Source organism: Cyprinodon tularosa, unplaced genomic scaffold (genome assembly GCF_016077235.1).
Source record: "Cyprinodon tularosa strain WSP-4 unplaced genomic scaffold, ASM1607723v1 ctg470, whole genome shotgun sequence".
NCBI lineage: Eukaryota > Metazoa > Chordata > Actinopteri > Cyprinodontiformes > Cyprinodontidae > Cyprinodon > Cyprinodon tularosa.
In genome coordinates, this window is record NW_024039197.1 from 124,321 (window position 1) to 140,564 (window position 16,244).

Genomic DNA, 16,244 nt, shown 5'->3' on the forward strand with positions numbered 1-16,244 from the left:
AAAAAAATAATAAATTCAATCCTACCTAAAATGTGGTTCATTGCAGCGCTTAGAGAAATACCACTGAAGTCTTAGCTTCTTCTCTGATTAAAGCTCCTAGTGTTCCCCGGTCAGCTGGGACGGGCAGCTGTGCCATACTTGCTATTTTTTAAAGAATGGTTTAAACAAAGTTCAGCGCGATCTTCAAAGCTGGAGATTTTTTTTTATCAGCAAGCAGAGTAAAATTGGATGATTTTCTTTAAACCTCTTCACATCCCTCTCTATGACATTGTCTGCAGTGGTCCTTGATACCTGTTTTTCTCCACCAGTATTGATTCATCTGTAGAATTAGATTACATTTAAAATACAACAATCCTTTAACTTCTGATAGAAACTATAAGTGTACAAGATTTTATTTGGCAGTGGAGAAGAAGGGGGACACACTTTCTGAGATTATTAGTGAAAAAATATATATATTAGGAACATTTATCAATATATTTTCTTTTTTTTAGCTAATGTCTGACTGTGTTGATCCATTGCACAGAATCCTTATTAAGTATACATAGAAGTTTGCAGCAAATCTAAAAGTATTAAAGGTACCGGTATATAAAGATATTTTTTTATCAGATCTTTAGGGTTTTCACATGAAGCCTTTTGGAAGTAAATTTGTTTCAGTGCTTAGTTTTTTTTTTTGATGAACCCTGAAAAAAAAAAAAAGTTAAAGGAGTTGAAGCACAGAAAGCAGTACATCTGGGTTCACAGCTGGATTTCCATCAGGTTTTAAGGTAAAACATGTTCTAAGCATAGAACCAAGTGGAGAATGATACATATCTGCTGCTGATAGATTTCCCTTATTCCTTAAAAATAACACATTAAAAAATCTAAGTGGATATTCAATCATTTAACCAGCAATATAATCCTTTTACTTGTTTAACCTTCAGCTAAATCAATAAAAAGAGGCTTCCCTTGAAAAATAATTGAAAAAAATAATAATCACAAGAACATTAAACTTCTGAACAACACTTTTCTCCTTAAACTGAAACGTGTTGAGATTTAGGGAAAAAATGAACCTGCTGAACAACATTACTTGATCCCATAGTTTTTATTCTCATTTTAAAAAATCCATGATAGACTCAAACATCCCCAGCATGCCAAGTGTCATCTAGCAGCGTTTACCATCAAAGCCAGCAGCTAATGTAGATTAAGCACCATTCTAAGTTAACTAGAAACATTTTTTTCAAAAACTTTGAAATGACTGATCAGTGCATGATATTGTCATGGTTTATAGGTACTTCTAATGTCCGACGTGGCTAATATTTACGCGTTTTAAAAAAAAATCCTGTCCCAGGGTGTGTTTCCAAACATTTACAGACAGATGTTAACAGCTGCACACATACACACAAAAAAAGATTTTCTACGTCAGAATGGCACATGTAACAACATTAGGGATGTTGGTGATTTATTTTTATTTTTTTGGACTAACCGTAGCTCAGCATCAGAGACACACGGTAAGCACACAGAAGCTGTAGGGTCCGATCTATTTGGATAAACCATTAAACTGCCAGTTAAATGCTTGGTTTAAATTGAGATAAAATAACAGGTTCCCAAACATGATTTAAAAAAGGAAAAACAAACTGTATTTTAATTAGCTCCAAAGAGAAAAAAATAAGGTAAACACAGATATTCGTCCAGATTAGAGGATCTACATTAATTTTACAGAGTTAAAAAAAGAACATTTGAAATACTTTAATGTTAAACTTAGCTATAGTAATAAAGTGATATTTCTTGACAATTACAACAAGAACTGGTTCCACAAAGCACCTAAAGAAGCATTACACTGTGCTGATCATTTAAAGCAGCCATTTCAGACGCAATTTGAAATAATTAAAACGATATCTGCTACTTGGCAGCTCTGAATGAAACCAGTGTGAAAACTTAACGCTTCAAGAATTTATTGAAAACAGAATATTAGTCATACAATTTGATCTTAGCATAAGAGTTAAGAATGTATCCTAAATGAATAAAGCAACACTGTATATATAATTTCAGTTGTCGCTGTAAATATGCTGCTTGGGGCGAATTTCGGATATTTGATGAAACTTCAGGTTTCCTGCATTCACACTTTAAATGGCAGTAGTATACCGAGCAGCTTTTACTCGATGCCGAAGCACATGGAGCATTTTGGCCTCCTTATGATGATCAGGGAAGTAAGAGAAGAGTAATGATGATGCCAACCAGAATCATCATTATTCTAATTAACAGTAACATTTTAATTGCATGGTTTGTTGATAATGTTCAGCTCTGAGAATATGGGATGTTCTGGTCTGACCACAGAGAGCTTGAAAGATGAAAGGGAAAGGTTAAGTGGACTCAGCTGTTCAGTAATCCGGCTCCTTACAGCCTTTCTCACTGGTGTGTTAAAACGCTGCTTATGAGAAACCACAATAAATACCATCATTCTCACTTCAGATGCCTTAAAATTCCACAATCCTAATTATCCTGACAGATGCAGCCCCTGCTATCTGCTGCGTTTCCGCTGCTTAATGAGAAACAGATTATCTTCTTCATACATCGGTTTGCCCGCTTGTTTTTTAGGAGTCTTGTTGGGAAATTTTCTCTGTTTTTTCTTCTCTCCCATCTGATTCTTTGGTTTCGAGCCCCTACTCCTCTCCTCTCCAGTCCTGTAAACGTGCCCTGGTTTCCAGTCTTTTTGCTCCTCTGACATAAATAAGTTCCCCTGTTTTTTTCTGAACTTGCTCTTCTTTTTCATTTTCCCCTCCTTGTCTCCTTGAGGGCCTCCCCCTCTGGGAAAGTCACTTGCTTCATCAACAACTAGTTTACTTAATGGCAATGGGTCTCTTGTAGCAGGAAGAGGCCTTTTAGGCTTCCATGGTTTTGCACTGCTCCCACTTTTGGGTGATTTATCCGGCTTTCTTCTGGGTGTAGAATCAAAGTCATCATCGTTGAAGATGATGTGGTTAGGATTTGCTCTGTTTGGGGTTTGGTGGGGCGTACGCTTAGAGTTGGGGCTGTCTTTGTAATGGTTGAGTTTTTGTTTCTTTTTTGGTGGTCCAGGAGTTGGAGGGGCGGGAGACGCAGCAGATGGAGCTCCATTTCTTCCTATATCTAAAGAAAAACAAAAATCAGAATCAGAAATACTTTAATAATCCCAGAGGGAAATTACTTGGATTTAAGGACAGAAAGGTTTTCTTTAATTGGTATCCACTGGTATAAACCATAAATAAAAAGATAAAAAATGAAAATAAATGTGTCAGAAAAATGAAGAAAGAACATTGTAGAAAAAATTCATGCTTTAATTTAAGAACAGTTACAGGGAACACAGAAATAAGTCTGAAAAACGTTCCCTACTTTCGACAACACTTTACAACATCTATCTTGGTGCATGTCCACAGTGAGAGAAATAATCTAAAACAAAAACAAAATCCAGAAATCACAATCTATGATTTTTTTTTTTTTAACTATTAATTTGTATGATACAGCTACAAATAAGTATTTGAACACCTGAAAAAAAATCAATGTTAATATTTGGTATAGCAGCCTTTGTTTAGAAGTCCAGAGGTCAAATGTTTTCTATATTTTTAGGCACTGCACTCCTCCACACAGATCTTCTCTGTGCGGAGCGTTGGCCTAGTGTGCGCTTCTGCTCTGAGAAGGTTGCAAGAACCTGGTTCGATCCCCACAGCATACACTCTGGCTCTCTGGACAACCCTCAATCCCACACTGCTCCCTGGGCACTGCACAGTGGCAGACCACTGCTCCCCAAAGGGACGGGTTAAATGCAGAGAATTAATTTCTCCATTGTGAGATCAATAAAGTAAAATTACTATTTGAATTTCTATTTCTATTCCTAGTTCAGTCAGGTTTCTGGGCTTTCGCTGAGAAACACGGAGTTTGAGCTCCCTCCAAAGATTCTCTATGGGGTTTAGAGAATGGCTAGGCCATGCCAGAACCTTGATATGCTTCTTCCAGAGCCACTCCTACATTATCCTGGATTTCTAATTCGGGTCATCGTCATGTTGGAAAACCCAGCCTCGACCCATTTTCAATGCTCTAACTGAGGGAAAGAGGTTTTTCCCCAAAATCTGGCAATCAAGTATATGGCCCCGATCATCCTCTGCTTAATACAGTGCAGTCGCCCCATCCCATGTGCAGAAAAACAACCCCAAAGTATAATGCTGCCACCCCCATGCTTCACAGTAATGATGGTGTTCTTGGCATGGTACTCATCATTCTTCTTCCTCCAAACACATTTAGTGGAATTATGACCAAAAAGTTCTATGTTGGTCAAATCTGACCACATGACTTTCTCCCATGACTCCTCCAGTTTGCTAATGATCATCCAAATGATCATTAGCAAACTTAAGACGGGACTTGGCATGTGCTGGTTTAAACTGGGGAACCTTCCGTGTCATGCATGATTTCAAACCATGACGTCTTTGTGTATTACCATCTGTAACCTTTGAAATGGCGGTCCAAGCTCTTTTCAGGTCATTGACCAGCTCCTCCCACGTATTTCTGGGCTGATTTCTCACCTTTCTTAGGATCATTGAGACCCCACAAGGTGAGATCTTGCATGGACCCGCAGTCTGAGGGAGATTGACAGTCATGTTTAACTTCTTCCATTTTCTGATGATTGCTCCAACAGCTCCTTGGCAGTTTTCCTGTAGCCCTTTCAGGCCTTGTGGAGGTGTTCAATTTTGTATCTAGTGTCTTTGGACAGCTCTTTGGTCTTGGACATGTTAGTAGTTGAATTATTACTGATTGTATAGGATGCAAAGGTACATTTATGAAGCTTACAACCTCAAACAGATGCACCCATTTTAGGATAATAAATGGAGTGGAGGCGGACATTTGGAAGGCAGACTAACAGGCCTTCGAGGGTCGGAATTCTAGCTGATAGACAGGTGTTCAAATACTTCTTTGCAGCTTAAAGAATATATATTGCTTGATGGATATTTTATTTTCTTCAGATTATATCTCTCACAGTCGACATGCAGCTAGGATGACAATTTCAGACCCCTCCATGATTTCTAAGTGGGAGAACTTGCAAAATAGCTGGGTGTTCAAATAATTATTTTCCTCACTGTATGTAACCACAACATTTTTTGGATTTCTCTGGGGCATAAACGTGATACAATGTTGATTATGTTCTGGAACAAGTAAATAGACTATTCCAGGTTAGGAAACAGTGACAAGACTAAAGCTATCCACTTCAGTGTGTTCATTTCTACAGCTATAATGATGAGTAGGTAGTTTGAAAGAAGCTGGAGATGTTACAAACATCCCTATTTTTATTGTTTTAATGCAACCCCAGGAAAAAAAAAACTAACTTTTGAACCCATCATTCTCATGGGAATAAGTCTAGGTCTTCTCAACAATATATACTACAGGAAGATTTGGGGTAAATATGGGATGCTTTTCTAATGAGATGCTTTTACATCTAAGACCAAGGGAGCCTTGTTAGAACGCATTACAGAAAACCAGGAGAGTTTAAATAAAAGTCCTCTATCAGGAAAAGGAAGTTTCCTCTTCTAATCTTTTCAGAGTACAATGATCCAAAACTTTTGCCCATTTAAAACAAAGAAATTAATCCTTTAACAGGGATGCAAAAGAACAGAGAGCGTAGGAGATGACCAAAGACAGAGATGACTCAGATTTCATTCTTCATTTGCTCCATCCTGCTTGAATAATAGTTGTCATCAAGATTTATCAAGCAACTGAACAACCAATCAACAAAAAATTAGGCCCAGCGTTTCTTGTTGGCTTTTCTTTCCTGACTCACCTTTAACCTTCATCTCTATTCTGTGTTGTCTGCGGTTGATGTCCTTCAACGTGTCGTAGTGATTGATGAAGGGGTAGGTGGGAAAAACCCCACTGAACATCCTCTGTTGTTTACATTCCTGAGGAAAGTGTGCAAAAATGGATGTTTACATGAAAATACAACTACAGCACTAGATATGCTTTTTACATAGAACCAATTCCGACTAGAAGATGTAGAAAGGTAAATGAACTTATTCCCTGACTGCTGGTTTAAAATGAACATTCAAAGTATTTCAGATCTCTTTTCAGTTTATCTAGAAAAAAAATATGAAAAGTTTACCTCCCTAAAAATCTGCTGAGCTGTTTCGGTGGAAGGAAAACGATCGTCAAGTGTTTGTAATACCCGTTAAATTCCAACAATGTAGGAAATATGAGGTCCACTATTCTGTGCAAATTTAAATTTAGCCACATTGAAAGGATTTTAAGTCTAGCTGGAACTTTTCAGGTCATTCTTTAATACAGACTTTGACTCCTTCTTTTTTGTTTCTTTCTAGTCATTCAGAGGTAAATTTCTAGAGATATTTTATTGTCTTCCTACTGAACAACAAAAGCACTTGAGCTTAGGGTCATGAACTCATGGCTGAACCTCGTCCTTTAGGATTTCCTGGTAGAGAGCAGAAATCATGCCTCCATAAATTGTGGTAAATTAAACAGATGCTAAAGCAGCCATGAAGCCCCAGACCATCACACTCCCACCGCCATGTTTGAATGCAGGTGAAGTTTTTTTTTTTTTTTTTTCTTTGAACAGGGGATAAAACTTTTGAACTTCCAGAAAGCAGATCTTTACAGAAACATGAGGCAGTAGATGATTTTTCGGTGACCTCAATGACTAATCGATGCAGTGTTGGAGTAATTCTTTAGTAAGGCCAAAAAGGTTAGCTACAGTTTAATGTTTTCCCTGTTGGTGGGTAATGGGTCACTGGAGCCAGACAACCAAAAATACCTTAGTAACAGTTTCCATACTGAATGATTTGCCAACTCCTCTGCTTATGAACTGATTTACCCCCAGATTCCACATCCTCCATCTCCGCTTTGGGCAGGTGGTCTGGAAGCGGGGCGGGGCAGTTACAGAGGATGTGGGATTTTGCGGTAAAACTTCAAACTAAAATCTACCTTCTTGTTTTCAGTCCGTTTTCTCCTCCATAGATTGTATCAATTTTTTCCAAACTGGTAATTGGTTAAAGTCAAGACACAGTTACGTTGTCTGTGTTGCAAAGATCCTGGATGATTATCAGCTGTAAAACCACATGATGGTCAGAGGGGAGCTGAGAGTATATGTCACACAAACTGCATTAGCTACAAGTTAATGTGAAACTAGAGATATTAATCAGTAATTGAAGCATTATTCTGTTTAAATATGCTATTTTTTCTATTCTTATGCTTTAGTATGTCATTATCTTTTCTATATTCTTAGGTCTTTATCCCTGTGAAGTGCTTTGTGACCATGTCTGTGAAAAGCAATATACTAATAAAGTTGACTTACTCTCTAGAGTTGGTCAAACATTTTGGTCATTTAAAATTAAAAGATAAACCAGTTGGACTTTTTTGGATTCAAAATTATCTCCCAAACCAGCTGCCAGTGGCTTGCCATAATTGATGATGTGTTGTGAATTGGCATTATATGACTAAACAGAACTGAAAAATTTTTTTATGCATGCTTTTTATTCTTGATCCCATTGATTAAGGAAGATGGTAGCCAGTGTATGTTTCATTATTCTAGTGGGAGGTGATTTTCTGCTTCAGACTCCAATCTTTCAGATTTTCTTTCTAGGATTTCTTTTCATTTAACACCAGCGACGATCCCATCACCTCTTACCACCTTCTCCGTCCTCTTGAAGTAAAGATGACTCACATCAAGGATCCTCAGGGAGAATACCACATTCAGTGGGATTTGTAGACTGCACAGCGGGTGGATAAATAAAAAAAAACAAAACACTGATAGCTATCATATGAACTCTAAACGTTCTTTGGATTTCCTCTATCGTTGGATGGTCACTTTGCTTCCTTCTGATCCAGCCTGTCAGTTTGCAGCTTGGCCGTACTCTTTCCGTTTTTAAATAATGAACCCAATGCTGCTTGAAGTTTTTGGTTGTTTCATTTAAAAAAAAGGGGGGTGGATAATTTTGCTGGTTTTTAAAAGAGTCACCTGGATGGACAAAGACCGACTACGATACTCACATGACCCAAGTGTCCTTTCTTGGAACAGTTGTAGCAATATGCGGGAGACTTAGCGCCGCCGTCTTCCTGTTGCTTCACAGGAGGACCTCTCTTAGTCTGAGGAGAGAAAGAAGGTACATCAAACCAGCTAATAAACATAAAACCAACAAATTCAGGTTTGGTCTACAGACGGGACACAATGAAACCGAGGCTTAGCCCTCCGTTTCTCTAGCAGTCCTCCTCGTCTCTGCCATCATTCCCATGCTCTCCATTGTTGGGGACGGATGAATATGGTCGCTGATATGAACTGCTGATTACCAGGGTATAGTTAGAAGCCTGTAATGACCCTGTACGATAAGTAAAAGTGTGTGTGTGTGTTGGACACAGGGTCTGGTCCCCTATGGGCCAGGGTTCTGAAAGCCTTCCATGCTCCAGTGCCCACAGCAAATATACACTGATAAAGAGAGAGAAAGGCGACACAGGCAGAGTGCATTTACTGCTAATGTCTCACACACACACACACACACACACACACACACACACACACACACACACACACACACACACACACACACACACACACACACACACACACACACACACACACACACACACACACACACTCACACTCTCTGGCTCACACACACCAATGCCATTTTCTGAAACACAAATCCAAAGCTGCACACACCATCACCTATGGTCCCCCTCCTCTCTCCCTCACCCTGATTCTGAGATTACAAATGATTCGTGCCCCACGTCATTTCTTAAACATAGCTTAGCTCCCCCTCCCACCTGCCCTCTCCGTCTATCCGTACACACCCCTGCAAACCAACATCTACCCCTCACATTTGTTTTTTTCCTCCCCTTGTTCTCCCCTCTCTCCCTCTCTTTTCCGCTTGAGTAGTTTTGCGGTAGAAGGGATGAATGCTATTAGAGCGTCGCGTCATTATCGGGTCGGCCCTGCCGGGTCCATCTCCATCACAAAGGCCATGAGATCACAGACCTCTCACAACCGAGCGCGAGCGCACACACACATTAACGCTGGCATGTGCACCCTAAGGAGATCAAAGTCCCGGTCTCGAGCCCCCTACCCGACCTCCACCCCCTCTTCCCATTCATCTCTCATGTAAATTGGCTGTAGGTCTCTTCCTCCCTGACCTTGGGCTTGCGTTATCGCCACAGTCTGATCCAGCACATAGACTGAATGAAGCAAAGCACAGGAGAGAGAGAAAGAAGAAATTAAATCCCCTCATTTTCTCCCACCAACCTGTGATAGTGGTGTTAAAAGCTTTCTTTGAATGTGTGTCTGTCGGTCGCTGTCTTTCACAACCTGATATTAAATCAACGGGAGGACCACGTAGACCTGAAATATGTCGGCCCAGTGCCCCAATAGCCCCACACCCACATCATGAAAGGTTCCTCAGGAAGGAAGAAGCCATTGCTCTAAAGCCACAGCAGATCGCCAGGTTACAATTAGTAAAAGAGCCTCATTTTCTAGAGACATTAATCTAAGGTGACCTTAGCCTGAGATAAACATTCCAACTTGAAACTACGAGGGAGGCAGCATCATGCTGGGGAAGTGTTTAGCTTCAGGAGGGATAAACGTTTAAACATTGAAGAAGCACCTAAAACATCTAGCAGGAGTTTAAAGCTTGGCCACAAGCAGATCTTCCAAATAGAAAATGAGCTCAAGTATAGAGCCATTTCCATAGGGATACAAGAATCCTGACTTTGCTTGACCTAACTGATCATAAACAAGAAAGTTTCAGCCAGATTTTATCTTGGAGGAGACAAAAAACAAATGTTTCTTTTGTAAATGTATAAATATCTGGTCTTGCTTAAGATCCAACAAAAGAGCAAGACAGCCATGCTGAAGTGCTGCTGTAAGGCTTCAAAACTTGTTGAATTAAATCAGTTGAAATATGTTGACAAAGAACAATCAAATTAAAGGATAAACTCTTTATAAGCCTCTCTCTTTGTAGCAACACTTATTAATACACTTCTCTCAGACTGAGAGACTGAGGGATTATTAGAGCGGATGTACGAGTCATTTGAAAACAGGTTTGCAACTGATAAATAAATGGCTGGTTACACACATACAAAAAAAAATGTGAAAACATAAGATTTTGGTTTAAAGTTTCTGAATGTTTTGGACAATCTTAAAAGGCCTCAAGAATTTTCTAACTAGAAATCAACAGTGTCTTTCAGCAGAAGAGAAGGTGAGCTCTAACCTCAGCGAAAATATATAAGAAACAAATACTTACAACTCTAAACTAATCCACTCAATCATTTAATTATGTATGTTTGTATTTATTTACATTTGTTTATAATTGTGTCAGTACAGCTTAATAGTATAGTGACAGCTTGCTGTCACACTAAAGCTGTGTGGTAACTTTTATATTTTTCATTTTCAAAATTAGTTGCACATTTCAAATATTTTCATTAGCCTGACTTTAAGTTAGCTTTTTGCAGAGCACAGATTTAGTTAACTTTATTTGCCAAGTTGTTAGACGTTTGTTAAAATGCAATTGATTGATTTCTTTTTCTTTGAGTCGCCGGTTTCCTTTGGATCTGCTGCTGGAGGGCTGCAATGAGCTCCAGCTTTCCTCTCAATTGGTCATTGCTGGCTAATCAGCGGGTCACACCTGGCCAGTATTCATCTGTTTAATTAAGTTTATTTATTTGATAGTTTTTCAGTCAGTTATCTCTACTTGTGTGTCAACAGTGGTCTGATCAGCCACTATTTAAGTTTCCCTCATGTCTTGTTGGATAGGTCAGTTTGTGCTCGAGTTCTTTATGTTAGTACCTGAATTGAAGTCTGTTTTGTTGACCTCTGTTTTTGGGCCCAGTAACATTTTTTTTTTTACTTTTTGGAAATAAATTAAGCAAATCCCTCAGTGTCCTTTAAATATGAATAGAAACACATTTTGAGAATAGTGTCTTAACTGGATTTTAGAAACAGAATTTACATCATCAAATACAACAGGAACTAAAACTACCGTATATTATAGTTTAATGTTGTTTTTTTTTACCCAAATACGCTGACATGAAAATATATGATCATTTTCGCATTATGATCAGAATTGAGCCGAGTTAATTTTCAATGTATTTTTAGGAAATTAAAAGAATGCATATCTTCCACCCTCATTAACAGGGAAACAATCTTTAATTTGATGAGTTTTTCATTATTGGTGTGACCAAAATGTAGATAATAAACAAATAATTCTACAGGAAACTGTTTACCAGCATGGATGCCTAAAGATCCTAATCCATTATACAAGCCTGAGTCCTATATTGTTGTGTTACATTGATTTCTCCATTCATCTAACATCTGGATCAAACCAGCTGGGATCCAGATTTCCAATTGTTCCTTAAACCGAAACTAAGACTCCAGCTGTCTTTTATAAACATAAATTCTTAAATGCAATTTACCAAATTTAATAAAAATCAATTAACTATGGGGGACGGATACTTCCATCATGATCCAGTTCTTTTTAACAACATGAAGTGTTTCTTTTATCATTTATGTGTTAAAAAAAAAATATATGAGCGATCATGATAAGAAAGGCAGATTAGACCTAAAAAACTAAGAAACGTATAAATTAGGAGAAGCCTAATTAGCGCCCTTCCATCATTTCATTCAATTACCAGATACCGGTAACTAACAGACTCTGCTGATCTATCTAAGTCTTTGATGATCTAAAGAAATCTAAGTCTTTGTTCTGTGGTTAAAGCGGAAACACAGCGTTATTGGCATCACTAGTTCCTAGACTCTCCTGCAGAGGTTTCATGTGCTGAGAAAGTAGGGTAGTATATTGAAAAAGTAATTCTTTTTTTTTGTGTTTTAGAAAACGTAAGCCTCTATTTCTCAAGCTCTGCCATCAAACAACTTTAAGATGCGTCTCTACCTCCTCAGCATCCCAAGAGTTCTTCTAATGGCTTGACGTTATGATTTAGGTCAGCAGAAGCAGAGATGCATCATCGCTTTGTCCAATATTACTCTCCCATTTAACTTCTAAATCCTCACAAGTGAAAAGGAAACTACAAATAAACTAAAAGAGCAAATAAACTATTTACACTACCCCATTTACACTACCGTCTAAAAAACAATCCGTGCCTAATTTGGACCGAGCTTGGATCAGTTAACCGTAACGAGCTCGGTTCGATATCATGTGAGCGCACGGAAACACACACACACGCTCCCTCCATCCCTCTCTCACACACACAAATGCATTTTCCCACAGTTGTCCCTTCACATACGTCGCGTCTGACTAAGCCCCGCTTTACTCCTGCTCCTTGCCTTGGCTGCTGGTGGCAAAGCTGTGATAATCCTTCGGCCAACACAAAGCTTAGACTGTTACAAACTACAATCTGAAGGAACACACACACACAGTTATCAAACACAATCCGAGGAGCAAACAGGCTTGTGTGAGCGTGTATGAAGAGAGGGTGAGGGATCTGGTGGGAGCAGAGGGGTCGGGGCCAGCAGCACTGTTTTGCATATGTTATTGCAGCAACGGGGAGAGGATTGCATATGTTACTGGACCCACAGGGACCAAGTCTGCCTGCTTTATCATAGACAGCAGCTCCACTACCCGACGTTAGACTGCGAGGCTCATACCAAAGCAAACACGCCCCTGTGGTGTGTGGGAGAGAGGCATGCCAGCATACACATATTAGGTAAACAGGAGGATTATACTCTGGGTAAGAAAAAATGCCTGTAAGGTAAACATCTTCTCTGAAACAACATAATGAATTCACTGGATGCATCCTTTTTAATCCCCTTTATTCTCCTTCTAAATTAGTAAACTAATGTGATGATTTTTATTCAGGAAGAGCAAAGAAGTTATTTAAGGTAGAACTCCACACCACAAAGGTGGATCATCTAACATTTCAGAACCAGCATTAGGTCCACGAAGAGTCCTCCCCTAAGAACGCTCTAACTCCTTCAGTGAGGCAATGAAGAAAATCTGATTTTCTTTCCACTGGTACCCAATCAAAGAATGATACGGGGGGGAACAGGGTGGATTGCCACCTCTGGAGAAAAAACCCTCTTCTGGGGCAGGAGCTGGCGGTAATCTGGTCACAGCGTGGCGGGCCGAACAGAAGAAACAAGCTAGCCCATTCAAATGGAAGTTGTACGCTTTCTTTTCTTTGCACCTAAAGCTGAACCAAAACGCCTCCCTCTGCCGTCGCCAGCGTGAGGCGGTGTTTTCATGGAACTACCCGCTGATTTACCTCCAATTAAACAGAGACAGCACATGTAGACACCGGAGACGCGGATTTAGACGAGCTACGTTCAGATGGACGGAGACGCAAAGGCACCAGGCAGGATGATAAATCCTGACTTTGCATCTCAGCCAAACAAACACACATCGGAATCAACACCTTCCTGCTAAGCACAAAGCCACAACGACCTGCACAGCCTGCAAGACCTCTGATAACGCCGCACCTGTGCGTGCATGAGTGGCTATTGTATGTGCATTCCTCTGGTTCTCTACGTGCATGCAACAGCTTATTTAAGGAACTCTAGGTGAAAAGAGGAGTTAGCACCCTGCCTTCCTCTAAAAGGATGACAATTAGTAATAATTTATTTAAGATTTTAATTTAATTTCATCCGTTTAATTTTTAACTCCTTTATAGCTGGGCGATATGGCTTAAAAATCTAGTTCTTTCTCTATCACAATCGATTTTTCTCTTAAATGACAAACTACTTTTTAAAAAATTTGCTCTAATTTCAATCATCTCCTCTGGGAAGTGCCCTTAATTTAAATGGCAACCAAATTCAAGCTGTGAAATATGCATGTGAAATAACTGTTGAACAAAAACTGGTTTAACAAAGAGTAATTCACTGATGCCACTCTGAGCTATGGAAGCCCAAGAAGTGGATTGATGAAAAAAAAAAAATAAATAAATCAAGATTTTCCAAAAATGAAATCTTCATAAAGAAAACATTAGATTGAAATTGATTAAATAAACCATAAGGAAAACCCTCAGTGCTAAAGGTATACTGATTTCAGGTCGTCTTTGAAATCCGAAGGTTTTGACTAATTCTAACTTTTCTTAAGGCGCCACTACAAAGAAACTTGAGCTACAAAATCCGTGAGGAAGGAGTTTTTAATCAAATCAGAAAACAGAGAGTTAATTGAATTTTATAAATCAAAACACATGAACTAAACCTTTATTAGCTTTTAATCAAAGTTACAGAAGTGTTAAAGTAAACACAGCTTGACAACTACTGTTATTTGTTGGATCAAAATTATAGGAATTCCTCATTTTAATGCATGTAAAGAAAACACAAAAGCCAAATAAATAAATAAATACATAAATAAAAAAGAATGCGGCTCATCAGCCTACACAAATATTTACATATTTTAGGTTAGCATGTGCCATTAGACTGTAAAGAGTTAAATATTTGGTTTTGAATACACCCTGCTGTCTAGCAACAAGCTCAAACAACATTAAATGACAAACATTTGAAAAAGCTAAATTCTGCTGGAAATCATCTGGGTTTGTGTTTTTGAATGAACAAGGTGAAAACAAATGTGTATTCTACTGGATTATAAGGATGCAAACAACTCTGATGTTAATGTTCAGGTTCAATCTGCGAAAAAAGTTATGTTAGATGTACAATGTATGTTTAAAATACAAATTAGGCACTAAAATCAAACAGTTCTGTGCTCCACACATCATAATATATCATTACCTGAACTGAAAATAAGTAGTGACATTGTTTTATTCAACTAATAAGACTAAATTAAATTACATTAAGTAATATTCTTCCAAATCTCACAATGGAACTTTGCAGAGAAGCCTGCCGTCACCTGGCCGGGCTGCACGGCTGGAGCCTCAGACTGAGATGAATAAAGAGTTGGGAAGCTTTTGACAGGGAAGAACGGAGCGGTCAGGGCAGTCTGTACTGTACAATGATGAGGCAGCAGAAACAGCCTTCTGCACAGAAATGGATTTAAAGGATTTCTTCAGGAAGTTCATTTGAATTGTGTCCATTCTTAAGAGAAGGAATGAGAGCAGTGGGCCAGAAAGAGAAAGGAGGACAAGGGTAAAAAGTGCAAAGAAGGTCATAAATTTATACCTTGAGGAATAGAGGACTTAACGCCAGAATTAGGAGGTGTAAATGTCTTTAAGCTGTTTTTTTCATTCATCTGATTTATTCTGTATTTATCCAGATAAAAGGATTAAAGTAAAACAAACTAAAAACACAAGAATTCAACATTAACCCTCCTTGTTCCCTAAACAAATACATCTAATATAATTGTAAGATTTCCATTAGGATGCGGGACCAGCATGCATTTCCCTCATCTGCCATTGAGTGGCGCTCCAACCCCAGGAAGGAAAGCAAACTGAGCTACTGAAGAACAGGAAGGAACCACTGGTCCTGAAGAGATGAGCACTTCTGCTCTTCACATGTAGAAACATCCAAAATTTAGTTCTGTGAAAAAAATCTAAGTAAAAAGCTTTAAAGAATCGTCCAGTCATTTAAAAATAGCATTCAAAAATTACTATTTACATGTGATAAATAAGTGATAAGATGGATCCTACAGTATCTCTTTAGATAAGATTTGCTTTAATATGTCTTAAGGAGAACTAAAAATGTGTCAATAGTTTTGAAAATATATTTTTTTAAAAAGGAAGATGTTTAAATGATTTGTGGATCATCAGAGGGGTTGAATAGAAGACAAGCTGCTTCCACATGGTATATAACAAAAAAATATATAGATATATATAGATATATATAATTTACAAACAATATCTACAATCAGAAGGTTAATATATATTTATTTTCAATTATAAAAGCTTAAAAGTTTATAGTTTGTAGAATTTCAGGATCAGATTAAAATTAAAGCTAAGAGTTAAACGGTTTTAGGAAAATGTTTTACCAATTCATTAAAAAAAAAACTAAATATAAATAGATAATACTGAATGCCTTGTGTATTTGAATAGTTTAAGGGTAAGAAATGGAAGTAGCTTTGTCTGAGGAAAACCTGGCCATACAAAAATGTATGAAAGGGAGGCTTACCCAATCTTTATAATCTTAAAACATTATTGAAATACTGACATTTTAAAACAACGTAACACTCTAAAGTCCCCTTTCCTTCATTCCTATCGAACCCCCATAAAGAAAGCAAAATGACCAAACTAGCTTTGAGTCAAGTGTTTTAAATTAATGACCTAAAGGAGTCTTCTGTGTCACTGGGAATCCCTAACCCCTATTAGGAAGTTAACTGTACTTTCTTTGAGTGGATATA

General features: G+C 38.3%; 1 protein-coding gene across 3 annotated transcripts in view; it reads right to left on the bottom strand.

Annotated features, from left to right (window-relative positions):
* Positions 1-1,062: 1,062 nt before the first annotated feature.
* zcchc7 (zinc finger, CCHC domain containing 7) overlaps positions 1,063-16,244 on the bottom strand; it is a 73,863-nt gene continuing 58,681 nt past the window's right edge. For all 3 annotated transcript variants that reach the window (XM_038301665.1, XM_038301666.1, XM_038301667.1), the window contains 3 exons: positions 7,999-8,094; positions 5,783-5,900; positions 1,063-3,105 (listed from right to left, as the gene is read on the bottom strand). In XM_038301665.1, coding sequence (XP_038157593.1) covers positions 2,498-3,105; positions 5,783-5,900; positions 7,999-8,094 — 822 coding nt within the window. In that variant the 3' untranslated portion in view covers positions 1,063-2,497. The remainder of the gene's footprint in view (positions 3,106-5,782; positions 5,901-7,998; positions 8,095-16,244) is intronic.